General features: G+C 35.0%; 1 protein-coding gene across 1 annotated transcript; it reads left to right on the forward strand.

The window, feature by feature from the left end:
• Positions 1 to 12374: 12374 nt before the first annotated feature.
• Positions 12375 to 13313, forward strand: LOC121451522 (olfactory receptor 145-like). Its single transcript, XM_041657111.1, has one exon. It carries the CDS (start codon positions 12381 to 12383, stop codon positions 13311 to 13313), a length of 933 nt encoding a protein of 310 aa, XP_041513045.1. The 5' UTR covers positions 12375 to 12380.
• The last annotated feature ends 3671 nt before the right edge of the window (positions 13314 to 16984 follow it).

Genomic DNA, 16984 nt, shown 5'->3' on the forward strand with positions numbered 1-16984 from the left:
AAGTAGAAGTGGATTTTAGATCAAGCAAAAAATAATCTCTCACAGGTGTGCCCTCAGTTTCTGAGATGTAGTCCATTCCAGGTGGTAATAACTTGACAACCAAGAATAGGATCATGAGGGAGATGAGAGCAGGAAGCTAAAACTAGAAGTCAGCTTATCATATTTCTAATGGTTTAGAATGTTAGGTACTTCCCCTTGAATGCTGGTTCTATCCTGGGTGGTGCCACCTGTTCCAGAATATTGCTTTGTCAGGTTCTACCTGCCTCTTTTTGTGATTTTGATTATCATATTATCATTGTCCTTCCCTATGGAATTTCCCAACTGTGTCTGTAAAAACTAGAAAGCTCCTCAAGATCAACGCTTATTTTTCCTCTTCCTCTTCTTCTCACTAATCCTACTTCTTCCCTTTACTCTACTTTCTTCTCCTTATTCTTCTACTTACTCTTCTTATTCTTCTTCTCCTCCATGCCCTTTTTACTTCACTTTCTCCCCTTGCATGAAAAATAAAGAAAATGCAGAGGTAATGTACTTGAGTTATTTTTTTACTCTCAGTTCCATGGCTGCTGTACACCTCCAATTCTGAGCCCTGAGGAGGTACTGAGGCTGGTACTCAAGACCTCCCATAAAAGATCATTGAATACAACCCATTTTGTTGTTGTAAACATTGATCATTTTTTTGGTATATTTCTTTATATTCATCATTTTAACAAAAACTCACACCACATTTCTCATATAGATTTATACCACTGACAGTATACTAACGTGCAACAAAATGGACCATTAAATTTGAAAGACCCCTGGAGTAGGGAGACTCTCACTCAAGTCTCAGGATAACACAACCTCCCAGGAACTCAGGAGAGACTGTCCTTGCTGCAAACACACTGTTATGGTTTTCTGTCCCTTTAAGAGACAAGCCATGCCCACTCCCTCCCCCATCCACTGAGGCAGGCTGATCTTCAGCTTCTGGCCTGAGCTCGCTCTCTTTCCCATCTTCCTCTTGGAGAGGCAGCTTCGCTTCTGCCTCTCTCCCCACTTCTCCGCTTCCCCTGTATTTGTCTCTTTCTCCTTCTCTCTCTCTCTCTTTCTCTCTGCCCCCTTCTCCCTTCCCCCTTCATATCCCCCTAAATAAACATTCAACCTCATTCTGCAAGTCGTGTCTATCCATGTTTCTGTCTCCTGCCAGCCTGCCATGTGTCTCCCTGCTTGGGACAAGCCACTTCTCGAGGACCGGCAGCCATTTCTGGCTGCTCTCTGAGCCCGCTGCCTGCCGCCATATTTCCCACCATCATGGCTCAGGCCACCGCTCTGGGACTGGCAGCCATCCTTGCCTGGGACTGGCTGCTCCCAGGGTCCACTGTCTGCTGCCACATAGCCTGCTACCACCACTTGGGACCTACAGCATTTCTGCTGCCTACTGCCACCGGGGATCTTGCAGCATTTTTTTTTTATAAAATATAAAACACATAAGGTTTATTGACAGTACAGAAACCAGTGCACTGAGGCCGAAACTCATTTCCCAAACAGGGGTAGAGGAGTTCTACCCTGAGTAGCTGGGAGAAGGAGTATTTAAGGGACGAAACCATAATGTTTCCAAAAGGGGTAGGGAGGGCGTCATTGGAAAATTCCGAAAATACCAGTGATAATCACAAGGGGGTAACTCCCTGTTTATCAAGATTATTCTCAAGATTATAATCTAACTTTATGGTCAGGTAGTTTCTGGAACAGAGTCACTGAACCGATTAACCTAGATTTTTGGTTCTTCTCTTCCTGCTAGATTTTATTTATTTATTTATTGCTAGAGGGGTCTGACGTTATCTGGGTCTTTCAAATTGTGTCAGGTTTTCTAGTAAAAAGTCTAAGGAAAAGGGTGTCCTCCTATTATTACTAAGTTTTGTCAGTAAATGTGATGTAAAAAAAAATCAATTTCGTTTTGAAATCTAACTGCCTATGTTCTTAGATGAGCTCAATTATCATTCCTCAGGGTAAATACTAATTTACTTTCTGCCAGAAAATAACTTAGTGGCTCTTTTTGTTGTGATTTATGTTATTTTAGAGGGGATTGGCTCAAAAATCCAGGTTTTGTACAAAACTACAAAAAAATGAATTTGAATTTTTTAAATATGTTTGATATTTAAGAATTACAGTATAGGAAAGAAAGGAGACTAACAGCATTCTCTATGCTCAAATAGACAGAAATTCAGAATATATGAGGTCCCTCTCTAACAGGATTTAAAAGAAATATTCCAATGTAAATACATATCTGTTCCATGAGACACTGCATTGCCATCTACTTTCAAAGTATTTAGAAAAGCTACAGCCCACAGCCGGCATGTACTAATGATTTTTGGATGTGAAAAGGGAATGGCTACATTTGGAGGAATCAAAAAATGAAACAGTGGACAGGTGGAATGGTTAATCAGGTAAAGTCACCTGTCGCCAAGCCTGACGACCTATGATCAATCCCCAGAATCCACATGATAAAAGAAAATACTAATCCCAAAGTTCTCTGATGTTCACACATGTACTGTGGTATGCACACACCACTCATAAGATAATTAAGCACTTAATTAATTAATCAAGAACAAGAAAGGAATAATAACTGAAGTTCAAGTTAGTAATTTTGAAAATAAATGCAACATCTATCCAAATCTCCAAATTGAAAAGCTTTATATATATTGAAATTCCCAGATTTCCCTAATTAGGATAGTTTTAAATTAAAGAAGTATTAGTTCGTGAAGGTCAGAATATCTGAAGTCAGCTAAAACTTCTAGTCTCTGGACTTTTATTTGTTGGTTCTGAATAGATATATTGTCCCTAAAATATCTCCTAATTCAGCTGACAAAATTTGAACATCTAAATGTTAAACAAATGAATAAACCAAGTAATTTGAAAGAAATTTTGTGGTCAGACCCAAATTATTATATTCCTTTCTAGAATAAGAGAGTGCATTCTATCCCCCTCCCCTTTTTGAGGAAAAAGGCCAAAAGATGACCGCATTGACAAGCAGTAATCGAAGAACAATAGAAAGCTTTGTGCTGGAAAATCAGTCTGTATGTTACTGTTTTTATCATAAGTTTTATTTAAGTGTTGTCAAATTTAGTGTAAGTTGTTAGTGATTTGTATATTGTGATTGGATGTTGGCCATTGCCAACACTGATTTTCACTCTAAAGTTTATTTTTAAGTAAAACAGCTGACATTATTTTCAGTTTTTTTGCCTGCAGTTTTCCTAATTTGAATAAAAGACTTTTCTTATAGAATGGGCAATATTTATGAATGTTCAAATAACATATCCACTGTTTCTAATTCTCCAGAGTAGGGATGTACTTACACTACGATAATTTTCTTACTAATTCCAGTATCCATATTATATTATCTTGCTAATTTTTCATTGAACCAATCTCAAAATATAAAAAAAATTTTATACTACTGTCAAGTAAAAAATAATAAGAAAAGGACAGCTCTGCCAGTGCAAGAAATCCAATTAGGTCAAATCAAACTAAATCAAAATGTCCCCCATTTTTTTAAGAATGATACACCTGGGTGGCTGAGTGCATGGTGGGGAGACAGAAAAGCAGGGAGCCCATGCAGACTTGAAAACCACATGATTCTCCTCTGGGAACCCATTTAAATACCCTGTGGGAGTGGTCGGGAGGAGGGGTCAGGACCTAGAATGCTGAGATTTGGAGTCCAGGGCAAAGCAACTCCCAGATTTGGGGGCTGGGATGAATGGCAGGGGCTGGGGGCTACGCTCCCATCTTAACATTCCAGACTCTTTGGATAAAGGGGTGACAATAAATTGAAGTGATAATTGCAACAAATATTTAAGCTTTCTTTGAAAAAAGGGCGTAGACTCAAGTATGGCTCCTTCCTACAGGTATGGGGCAAACTGGGGAGGGGGTGCTGGCTGTTGGTGAGTCCACCTTAGCGGGTTGTGTGGCTGAAAAGGCATTCTGTCTGTTGACATTTTGGAGATGCCAGGCATTTGTTTCTTGAGGGAGGTAAGAAGGCAGCTATCTAGGGAAAAAATATTACTGGAGCTATGAAATAAGGCTAGCCTTGGGATGAGACACAATAGCAGATGAAACCATATTTAAGTTGGCAGATGTCCGTGACCCAGAAGAGCTGGTACCAATTAAATCCCAGGAGCTAGTACAGGTGCTTTTGGTGTTGTCCTGGAAGCGTTTTGTAGGTTGGTCTGGAGTAGGCAGCAGAAGTAACCTGCAAAATAAGCTTAAAACTGGCTGGGGTTAGTCTAGTAGTAAAACAATTAAATAAATTGGGAACCCTGGATTTTACCAAATCTGATTTTGGTGTAGCTATAAAACTTTTCCAGGAATTTGTAGCAAAAGGCTATTAAAGTAAATTGGGAACTTTTGAACTTCTGGAGACTGAAATCTGTTAATCCTGGACTATAAGCCTGTTAAAGACCAGTACCTTGTGTTGTCAAGTGTTCTTTAGACAGATCTGGGAGGAATAGATGAGCAAAAAACAAGACACTTTTGGCCAGCAGGCAATCCCAAATCCTGTCCTTGGGGAACATCAGGCTAAGAAGCAATATTTGCCATTAACTGTTGAGTGCAAAAAGACCAAAGATTTTTTTTTTTTTTTTTTTTCCTGTGAGGGGAAGAATGTCTTATTACCTGGCTTGGCAGATACAGCAGATTGATTCCCTGAGAAGAAAGTCATTTTTGCTTTTGTGTGGGTGCTTTGCAACCCAGAGGAAGCCTAGAGACACAGGTTGTCTTCTTGGAGGACACACAGGATGCTGCAAAGACTGGCTTGTCTCTATGTTAAAAAAAAAAAAAAAAAAAAAAAGAACTCTTATTTGAAATGCCATGATCTCATGTCTGTAAAGGCACTTGAAAACCAAGTGTTATTATTTGGTATTTTAGCTGTTGTAATCTGGAAGTACATATAAACACCAAACTGAAATTTACATTAAAAAACAGTTAAATATTTATATAAACATATGTTGTAGCCACATTATACTAGGCATGGCAAGAGAGAACAGAAACATAGAGATGAAAGACTTTTAAGGGTTTAGAGTGGAAGAAGGACTGGAGAAAAAGTAGTTTTGTCAGTAGGGAAGATTTGTTGTCAGCATAGAAGGTGGGGCAGCAGCCGTTAGAGAACAGAGGCACAGAGACAGGGAAACAGCTTGGAAAGGAGGGGCAGCAGCAGTCAGAGCTTCGAAGGCAGCCCTGGAAAATGGAGCGCTCTGATGGTGAGGGGCCCAGAAGTTGATGGGCATTTTGGGTGCACAGGAAGCGCGCGCATGCCCGAATGAGGCAGAAGTCAAGGCGGGACAAAGAGCAGGAGTGCCAATGAAAACATAGAGAAAGACAAAAGTAGGGTCGGGACAAACTAGTGGTCGGCGAATGAACACACAGAAAGAGAAAGAAAGGGAGGGCGGCGGAAGCGCCAAACTTGAAAAACACAGGCTTGGAGTGTAGTTTGCTTTTACAATTTAAAAAGGTTTTAAGTCCCCACTTAAAGGCTTTGAAATTGGCTAGGATTCGCAAGAAAACCACTTTAAATGCATGCCTCTGACACAGAGAAGGTCCAAATGCATATTTAAATATCATTTAAAAACCCTCTAGGTATTTAAATATCACTTAAAAACCCTTTAGGTAGTTAACTATCACTTAAAAACCATAGCATGCTGGGATTTGGAGTCCAGGGGAAAAAAGCAACTCCCAGACCTGGGGGCTGGGATGAATGCCAGGGGCTGGGGTCTGTGCACCCAACTTAACAACTACATCTGAAAATACCTTTGTAGGAGGAAGGGGCCATTTGTGAACATCGGATGCTGTGAACTTTGAACTTTGCTGGTAAACAGATTAATAGAGATGAGTTAAATTAAGATGTAAGAGTTAGCCAATAAGAAGCTAGAGCTAAGGGGTCAAGCAGTATTTTAATTAATACAAATAGATAGTAACACAAAGCAAAGTAATTCATGACCACAGACCTAAGAGGTACCTAAAGAAACCCTACATACTGATGCGAAGGTTAAACACACATATAAAATTATGGAAAAGAATAAACTTTACTAGAATACTGAAAAACAAATGAAAATTAGAAATTTGTCAAGTATAAAATTATAATATTTTGTAAATTTTTATTTATAAATTATATATTATTTATAAAATTATAAAATATGAAATAGGCAGGAATTAAAATATGACTTTCAAAAATGTTAGGAATGTGGCGGTCTCATTTTTAATTAAAGATACATGCTGGCAGACTGAGTTAAAATAGATTGTATATTGCTTCTGAGAAATGCACATCCATGGAAATAGCCTTGAGTGATAGTCTATAAATATGAATTCCAAACAAATGCAACTAAGAAAGAAAGCAAGTTAACTAGAACTGGTATCTTAGAATATGGATTTCAATGAAAGAATTTTCAGTGGTATATAAAAGACCAGTCCCTGATGTGGGAGTCCCCTTTGTGTGCTGTCATTACCATTAATAAATAAAGAAACTGCTTTGGACCTATAGCAAGGCAGAACTTAGATAGGCAGGGAAAGCTAGGCTGAATGCAGGAAGAAAAAGGCAGAGTCAGGGAGATGCCATGGAGCCACTGCCAGAGTCAGATATGCTGAAACGTTGCCCGTAAGCCACTTCCCAAGTGGCCATACACAGATTAATGGAGATGGGTTAAATTAATATGAAAGAGTTAGACAAGATCTTAACTTATGTATAGTAAGTCAAATAAATATGAGACTTAAAACTAAATAATAGGAAAAACTGAAACATTCTCAAAATTTTGCTCAATGACTATTTTTTAGATGATTATTAGAAAATTACCTACTGTATTTTAATGACATATATAGATAAAATTATCTGAGACAACTTTAATAAAAATTTTAGAGAAGGAAAAATTGAAGGAAGACAATCAAATATCACATTGTCCAAAAATACAATTCAGTAAAATCAAGGGCAAATTAGATTTAAAAAAGTGGTTGTAGGAAAATCAACAAGCACCAGTAATTTCTTGTTGATAACTCTAGGCATATTTTCACTTGGCTCAAGAGTTAATCCTATTCAAATATAAATATGAGTTTAATAATTTATGCTTTCAAGTGTTTTCCACTAAACAAGCACAAACCTGTGAATACCAGAAGGACCAATATGTCCTGATCACAGATGACAGTAAGTCCAACAGAACAAAGGCTTTCATTTGACTTAATTGGACATTAACTTGAAAGCAGTAGAGGTACATTGTGCATTTTCTTGGTGCACAGGTGGGTTAGAATGTATTTCCAGAATTTTTTTTTCAATCAGAACTATTAACTAATTGTGGTGTGAGTTTTTCACTACTTTGATACTCAAAACTTTAGTTGGAACTGTACATGTTGGCTTATACCTACAATCCCAGCATTTGAAAGGTTGAGGCAGAACCATTGCCATAAGTTTGAGGCAAGCTTGGACTACATAGTAAGACTCTAACTAAAAACAACCAAAAAAAGTAAAGATAACATAGAACTCATTAGAATGCAGATGGCATCTCTATCTTTGTGACTTTATAAAAAGAAATATTTTATTTTTGTTTTGTAGACTATATAGATAAAGTAAAATATTCTAGAACATGATCTGAACTAATAAAAAATAAAATGGAAACCAGCAATTTCATGCCTGTGAGTTAACCAGTTTAAGAGTTCTTTCTCACATACCCTGTATCCCTCAAATACAAAGCCTCTGAATACAGTTTTATTCTCTCCAGACCTGCTAAATGGAATTTTGTAGTCTTACTTAGTCATTTTTTATTAAAGAGTCTTGCTATTCAGATAAAGATTGTTTCAATTAAGCCAAGGATTTTTAGGTTTTCTCTCTTCTTATTTGATAATTTATTTTTATGTTCATTACACAATAAAATACACCAAGAAAAGTTATTGTTCTACAGATGTACAATGCATGACTATTGATATAACAAAGCATTAATAAAGTTTTCAAGGTCTGCTAAGAATTGTGAAGTTCCTTGATCATATTATGAGTTTTTAAGAAACATTTTAACCTTTCTTTACAGCTTTGATTGCTTCATTCTTGGATTTTAAGGGCAGGTACATTTCTAGAGCTCCACTGTCCTTTCCTCTTCATCAGAAACATAAAAACTGGTTTCATCTTGTTTACTTATTTCAGTTCACTCCATGAAATCATCCTGGCTTCACAAGTCACCAGATCCTCATCAAGAGCAGCATATTCCTTCCTCTGTGGACAAGTCTTCAGGAATATGTTAGGAAAGCAAAAATGAATTGAACTCCAAATAAGCAGTTTTAAAAATATAATAATGATTCAAGCAGAGAAAAAGGAAATGGAAATGAAAAAAATATAAAAAATAATGAAACAAGGTTATTTGAAAGATAGCCATGAATGTCTATCCATTATCCATCTTAAACATAACAAAGAGAAGACTCAAATTCATAGTGTAAAAGATAAAAAGGAAACATTACAGCACACTGATGAAATCTGCAGTATCTTTATTGCATATTGCAAAATCCTGTATTCCAGGAAATTTGAAAACTTTAAACATATATTCTAATTCTAAAACAGAGTAAAACCAATAAAAATATTATGGTTCTATATTACTAATAAATTTTAGAAAACATTTTTTATTAAAATACTGGTACATTAAATTTGCAACACTTTTCAAATGGCATTCACAAAAAAAAAAAAATGTGCTTCTTTCCTGGGCTGCAAGAATAGTCTTTTAAATGTAATTCAATAACATTTTCAAAAGGTTATTATCCATGTCCAGCTATCTATATAAGAATATTAAGAAAATTAAGAAAGTGTTGATTTATGAAATTCAGTAACATAGTATTATGCATTAATAGAAGACTGGAATTACATGATTAATTTTTTATCCATTAATATTTCATTCATATCTATTATTCCACTATCTAAATATTGTGGATAGAGCAGTGACCAATATCTATGTGTACATATCTTTGAAATGGGATATATAGTCATTTGGGCATGTATTCAGTGATAGTGTAGCTCAGTCATACTAGTTTGCTTCTACGTTTTGAAGAACCCCTCACTGATGTCTTTAGTATTTGTAATAGTTTATATGCTACCATACTTGAATAAGTGTTCATTTTTCTTCACATCCTCACCAGTATTCCTTGTCATTTGACTAACGGGTGATAGTCATTCTGACTGGGATGAGATGGAATATCAAATTAGTTTTAACTGGAATTTTCTGCTGACTAATCATGTTGAACACTGTTTAAAACATATTATTTTAATGATCTTTTATGTATAGCTTCCCTTCCTACCTTGATTTTTCCAGCAATATTTTAGGCTATAGCAATATAAAAATGTTGAAAATAGGAAAATAAATTTTCACAAAAGAAGAAATCAAATTCTCACATGAAATTAAATTTGTATACTAATGCAGATATATTATTTAAAGATTATTGTGTATTCCTTGTTGTATAACTACAAAATAACATTGCCATTAGAAGAAATGTTCATTGTATTATTAAATTCTTAATGACCAAGCAGGGTACTCACTCAGAAATTTTCAGTAATTGTTAAAAAATTAACTTGAGTTGTAACATACCTTAGATATGGTATGACTTTTTTTGTTTGTTTGCTTAATTGTTTTATTTACTGAGAAATTGTCTTATTATGTAGTCATATCTGTCCTGAACAAAATATGTAGAACCAGGTTAGTTTTGAACACATAGAAATCTGCTTGTTTCTACCTCATGAGTGATGGAATTATAAGAGTGCATAACTACACATATATTAGTAAAAAGGAATTTGGAATTCTTTGTATATTGCTCAGAGGTAGTCAGGCCAGGTATGAGTGAATTCTTAAGTTTGGTAGAGATCATAAAATAAAAACATTAAAATAAGGAAAAAAAACTCAGAAAATATGATTTCCTTAAAAATAACTAAAATTGATAATGAGGTATTAGATGATAATGGAATTAGACTCTGTGGAACATTACCATGAAGAACTTGGGAACTGAAATAAAAATAACAGAAGCAGATTTCCTGTATGAAATGAAAGGTGATGGGCAAATGGGAGTTCATTATTGGTTAAATCAAAGAGGAAGTACAATCCCTAAAGATGAAAGTGTACCAGAGTAGAGAACTGGTCCCTAAAGATCTAAATAAACACCATTACTAAGCATGTAAATGCATAAGCCCCATTTCCTCTTTATATCTGGGCTCTTTAACCAGGTAAGAGTCCAAGAAAACCAGTTCCTTATCCATAGGCAAATATAGAGTAGTAATAAATTGTGCATAATATTCTGGAGTCTTACCTGGTGACCAGTGTGATACAAAAGATAAGCTTTATGCTTACTTGTGTTTCTTCAGAGTCTTAGGGAATTAGTAGCATTATGAATTATGATTGGTAGTTCAGAAAGATTTCAAATGACTATGGAATATTAATTTTGTGCTTCATCATCTTGTAATCAAGACTTCATCAGGACTTCAGGAAAAATAAAAAAAAATGGTAAATTTGCAAGAAGGTTTTCTCACCAAAAGTGGGTAAGTTTTGATTTCTATGCCAATATTTCATTGTTTAATTGACACTTTCAATGAGATATCTCTAAACTCTAAAATGATAATGTGAGGTAAGAAATTTGTTTTGAATCATGCTTTACTTGTGAAATGCCCAATGATAAAGCTAATTGAAACATGGCTTCTTGCATACAAACCTACTTTTATTTGGTTTAATGTGTATCCATGCAGAGAGAAGAAGACCTGGAGATAGATCCTCTTAACAAATTCAAATTGACAATGGGGCATTATTTCTGTTAACCTGTTGAACAGTTGATCTCTAGGGCTAGGTATTTTTCCAAAATGAATGGCTTTCTTTTAAGCATAGATTCTTTCTATTTTTAAAACCAATATTTTGGATTTGTAGCTCTTTTTTTTTTCTTTCAGTATTTATACAGTGACATTGGACATCCTCTATCCTTTCAAAAATACTTGATTTTTTTTGCTCCATTTGCCCTAGTAAACAACATTCTATTTTCTGCTAATGCGGATATAACTATTTATATTGTATGTGTCATGGAGTTCATGAAGGGTTTTTCAATTTTAGCTCTGATTTTATTATGTTTGCAGAATGGTTTTGTGTTGAGTTGAAGCCCAACATCCAAGATCTTTCTTTCTTTACCAATCTGTGTTGTCATAAAGTTTCACAAAAATAACTGGAAATTTTCCTGCAACATTTTGTTTAGAGTCGATAAAAACTGGAGTTGCTTGGGGTATTTTAATCAACAAGTTCTAATTCAATAGCTATATATCACTTCTGAATTTATGTTTTTTGTTGTGATAAGACTAGTAACTAAATCAAAGAAGGAACTACCAATCAGTATTGAGAAAATGAAGGTTCCTTTAGGGAAGTTTTTTTTTTTTTTTTTTTGACAGCAGATGTCTGGGAATCCTAACATCAGGAAAGCTGCAGTTGACCACAATGAACTGCAACCTATTCCCAGTACCTTATCCTAAGACCATAAGCATCCTTATTTGGATGGCCCTTATTAACAAGGTCCTTATTTGTCTGACAGAGATCTAACTGGAGTTGCTACTTGAAAAATTGTTCAAAATATCCTCCCAAAGCAGCTCAGTTTTCAATTTGGCCAGTCCTTTTTTTTTTTTATGAATCAGGAGCTTGGAAAATATATATTCACACACACACACACACACACACACACACACAGAGAGAGAGAGAGAGAGAGAGAGAGAGAGAGAGAGAGAGAGAGACTCAGTTACACCTTAAAAATACTTTTAAATGTGATTATTTTAACTATCTGCTGATACAATCAGTAGTTTTCTAGATATTGCCTTTCCAGGTTTGCTACAATCTGAAGTATATATAATAAACCATTGGTTTCCTTGTCAAAGGAGTTAATTCATCAACACCTGGCCATCCTTTACTCTACAAGAGTGAACACAATGTCCACTATATTAGCTATTCTTAGAATTAGGTTCTTTTTCTTATGCTTACAATTTTACAAGAGTTCAAGTTAGATGAAGCTCAGAATTTGTTACCCAAGGCAGAGGCTAAGTCAAAGAAACAATAGTAGAAAGAGAAATGACAATTTGTCTGGAGACAAGCTGCTTCTCTCCTCTCCCTTAATTTTTCTAATAGTCGTATTGGGTATGATAGTACTGCTGTCGACTTATATACACTGTTGTTGACTCTGTAATGTAGTTAGTTTTTAAAGTCTGATATGGGGAAGATGATGACGTTGAGTAATGTGGTGCCATGAAGAGTTTCAAATTGATCAACTTCAGGCAAATCTACTAGACAACTCACTTACATAGTAAAAACTTTGGTGACATTTTCTTTTATCTTACCCGATTTCATCTTAGCTGCTTTTGTTCCTACAGATACTCTAATGGAAGAATGGCTCTGGGAAATATTTCCACAGTCACAGAATTCATCTTGATGGGGTTAACAGACCAGCCAGAACTTCAAATCCCTTTGTTCCTCCTCTTTCTAGTAATGTACATGATAACAACACTGGGGAATTTGGCTTTGATCATGCTAATTGTACTGAACTCTCACCTTCACACCCCCATGTACTTTTTCCTATTTAATTTGTCCTGCATTGACCTTTGCTATTGTTCAGTCATAACACCCAAAATGCTAATGAACTTCACACTAAAGAAGAATGTTATTTCTTATGAAGGATGTATGGCTCAATTCTACTTCTTTTGTTTTTTTGTCATTTCTGAGTGTTATGTGCTGACAGCAATGGCCTATGATCGCTATGCGGCCATTTGCAATCCACTCTTATATAACATTACTATGTCTCCTAAGGTGTGTTCTTACCTCATGCTTGGTTCATATTTGATGGGGTTTTCTGGTGCCATGATCCACACAGGATGTGTCCTAAGACTCACCTTCTGTGACAGAAATACCATCAACCACTATTTTTGTGACCTCCTCCCTTTACTCCAGCTCTCCTGCACAAGCACCTATGTCAATGAGATAGAGCTGTTCATTGTAGCAGGAAAAGACATCATTGTGCCCACGGTCACCATCTTTACCTCTTATGGCTTCATCCTCTCCAGCATTCTCAAAATAAGTTCTACTGAAGGGAGATCCAAAACCTTCAGCACTTGTAGCTCCCACATAATTGCTGTTTCTCTGTTTTTTGGCTCATGTGCATTCATGTATCTAAAACCCTCTTCATCTGGGTCTATGGATCAGGGAAAAATATCTTCGGTGTTTTATAACATTGTGGTCCCCATGATGAACCCATTAATATATAGCCTTAGGAACAAAGATGTTAAAATTGCTTTGAAAAAAACTCTAACCAAAAGAAAGTTTTAAGAACAACTTGATATCTTTTTAATTGTGGGTATATCACCAACAGTTAGCGCATATTTGTCAATATATTTTTGTATATTCCTCTCTGTATTTTTTTTTCATATCATGTAGGGAAGAATTTGTAACTTGTTCTTTTTAGTAGGTTTGTTATCTGGCATTGAAAAGCTTTGGTCCTTCACCATTTTGTCAGTTTGACAACGTAAGTAAGTAAATGACTTTTTCTTTTTCATTGATGTCAGACTGCATTCTCAAAATTATTAATGCTTCTAACAAGTCCTAAAAGGGATTATATAAATAAAAATGTCATTGGATGATGTGGTTCTTATTTGTCAATTTTTTAGTAGTGAGTCAAATAGTCTATCTCTGCTGCTGTTTTTCTTCTTTGGATGACCATAGGTCATTTTAATGTCATGTCTACCATGATCTCTTTCTTTCACCACTGGCTATTAAATATAACCCACATCATAGCTGTGATACAATGCACTGAAATTTTTTTTGTCAGTGATTGTATATTTACTTTGCAAAGACAAATTAAAAATATTTGGTTGTTTTCACTAATATTTGTGTAAAGAAACTAAAAATATTTAGTTGTTTTTCCTTTAGTTGTTTTAGTTGCTTGTATGTGTTTGTGTGTGTGTGTGTGTGTGTGTGTATGTGTGTGTGTATCTTCTTTAACAAATTCTACCCACCTCCTTTAAGACAAGGTCTTACATTGTTCTTTAGTATACAAATAATGCTAGATGAGATATCCAAAGGCACTGTAGGGATCTTCTTGTCTCTGCTTTCCTAATACTAGTTATGAGTGCACATTACACCACACCCAGCATTTACAAATTGGTTCTAAGGATATAGCTGTGGTATTTTTACTCTCAAGGCACGTGTTTTGTCAACTGATCCATTTCCCTAATCATTATTAACATTGCATTTGAAATCTAAAGAAGTATGGGTAATTACATACAAAACAGAGATATCCTTTATTCAACTGAGCACCACTACTACTATTACTAATACTACTGCCTCTGCTACTGCTGTCACTACTACTTGAGAGACACGATCACTTTGAAGATGACACAGTTGATGGTTAAACTGAAATTATAGGATTCATCTTGGCCAGTGTATGAGAAAACAGATGATTTTGCATTAATCAGAAAGTTTAGGCTTTCAATTTACAGTGAAAAAAAAATTATCTTCCTTCTAAACATATAATAAAATGTTCTTGTCATATCCTGAATAGATTAGATATGTTTTTTTTCTATTAGTAAGCTGCTAATGTTGGTTAGTATAAGTGATATATGACTATGACCAGCTACCATCTGATGGAAGATTAACCAAGTCGAAAGAAGTAACGTTAAGTGTCCTATGTTTTACTTTCTCAACCCTCCCTAGTTATTAAAGCCTCCTTGTTCTCCTATATATTTCTGTGTTACACTCTACTATACTATATTACGCATATTAGCCATTAATCCTCCGCTCTGATGAAGGCTGAGTGTAATAATAGTATAAGAGCACAAACATGCACATGTAGAAATGCAAGTAAGATGCTCATTTATCAAAATATCAGTGATAAATTCTATCTACCCTGGGCCTGTGATCTCCCCAGAGATTGGATTTAAACCAGGTTTACATTTTCTGGCATGTATTATTCGCAACAGAGTTGGCCTCACATCAAATTATAAAGTATCTTTTAACCATTCCCATGGCCCCTCTAGTATCAAACCACTATTAAAATAGTGAGTACATTTTGCCCACTTGATCAATATAGCATCCTACTGACTATATAACTTGACAAGGCAGTTATTTTGTTTGTTTCACTAGCAACCTAGCTATCTCTACTGGTTCCAACTTGATTTCTCTTTGACCTGTATGAAAAATGTATGGTTTTTCAGTAAAGGGATCTTTCTCTCTGTTGCTTGTAGGGAGACGTTATCAACTAAATAAATCTTTTATTACTTAGGAAGTTTTGATGAGGGGCAGGACAACAATTCCTAGGGAGTTATCCTATACCTGATAGTGGGATTATCATTTTTAAAAAAATCGTGCCAGGTTTGTTTGTTTTCTTGGTTTGTTTTTTTTCCTTAACTTGTTGTATATTCTGACTGTTAATTATTTATTGGGTGTATGACTGACAAATGTTTCTCCCCCGACTGAGTGTTTGCTCTTCTTTACAGGAATGATTTAATATATGAGGTTCCATTAATCACTTTTGAGACTAATTGATGAGCAAATGCATTCCACCTCAGAAAGCTCTTTTTCACAGCCATGTCAAATGTAGTGTTCTCCTTATAATTTCTTATTGCACACTGGGATCTTTTGTCTGATCATTTTGCACTGTGATAGCTTGTTTTAGTTTAATTCTTCTACATTGGGAATTGGGGTTTTTCCCAACACCATTGTTTTAGGATGCCATCTTTCCTTGAGTCTTTTAATAAGACTTTCAAAAGGCTACCTGCACTATTTATGAGTCCATACTCCCTTCCCTACCCTAGATTCTGCTGACATCCCATTTTGACCCTTCATGTTCTATTATTCCCCTTTTACCACTTTATATCACTACTTTCTAGGTCTGATTCCTTGAGAAACAATTTTTTTTCTCTATTTGATTTTAAATAATTTTATTAGCTAATAATAGTCAGTAATAGGTGTCGTACTATGATAAACAAGATTGAAATGAGTGGAAATCTCTACTTTGATCATGGTGTGAAAGACAAGAGATCTCAGTCATTATAATGGTCATTAGAGATTATGATATGTTGTTTCATAATTAACATTTATCATGTTGTTATAGCTCCAGTATACCTTTATTTTGCTTTTTTAAAGGAAATTATGTTGGATTTTTTCATAGGATTCTTCTATGTCCACTGACATACATTTGATAATGTAATGTTATAACATATTAATATGTTTGATTTAAGAAATGCTTAGCTTTGTTGAGATGTCATTCTCACACTGTTATTTCTTTTTTCCATGCAATTAGGATATTTACTGACCCATGTGAAAATTCATTACTAAATTTCATTACTGCATTATCACCACTGAAAGTAAATATTGGATCTATTTGCAGCCAGTTTTGTTTCTTTAATTTCTATCACTACCAGCACCATAAAACAATATTTTTTTTTATTTTTATAGATTTTTTATTGTTCTAGAAAATGATAAATATTAAGTGAAATGACATTGTATGTTGACTTTTCTGATTAACATTTATAATGTAACTGATATACTAAGTGTTCATTGATTTTAAAACCAGTATGTTATTCTTTGTTAAATTAAATATATGGGTGTGTATACACATTTTGTTATAACCAATTAATTGGTTTGCATTTGAGAAAATTTCACCTTTTCTTTTTATGAATATTGATTTTATGAACATCTGTGTACATTGTAGAGATAAATGCATTATGTGGACATGCATATTCAGTGCTTATTAGTACATATTTAAATTTCCTAGTTGCTATGCTATGCTCTTTTTAATACATTTTTAGTGATATTTATCGAGCTCTACATTTTTCTCTGCTCCCCTTCTTGCCTTTCCCCTCCTCCCTCAATCCTCTCCCAAGGTCCTCATGCTCCCAATTTACTCAGGAGATCTTGGCTTTCTATACTTTCTACTTTCCATGTAGATTAGATCTATGTAAGTCTCTCTTAGTGTCTGCATTCTTGTCTAAGTTCTCTGT

This window comes from Microtus oregoni, unplaced genomic scaffold (assembly GCF_018167655.1).
Source record: "Microtus oregoni isolate MIOR12 unplaced genomic scaffold, Mior012 000008F_ref0000371, whole genome shotgun sequence".
Classification (NCBI taxonomy): Eukaryota; Metazoa; Chordata; class Mammalia; order Rodentia; family Cricetidae; genus Microtus; species Microtus oregoni.

Excerpts from the sequence above, each read along its gene's own strand:
- LOC121451522 (XM_041657111.1), top strand. The coding sequence starts at position 12,381 with ATGGCTCTGGGAAATATTTCCACAGTCACAGAATTCATCTTGATGGGG.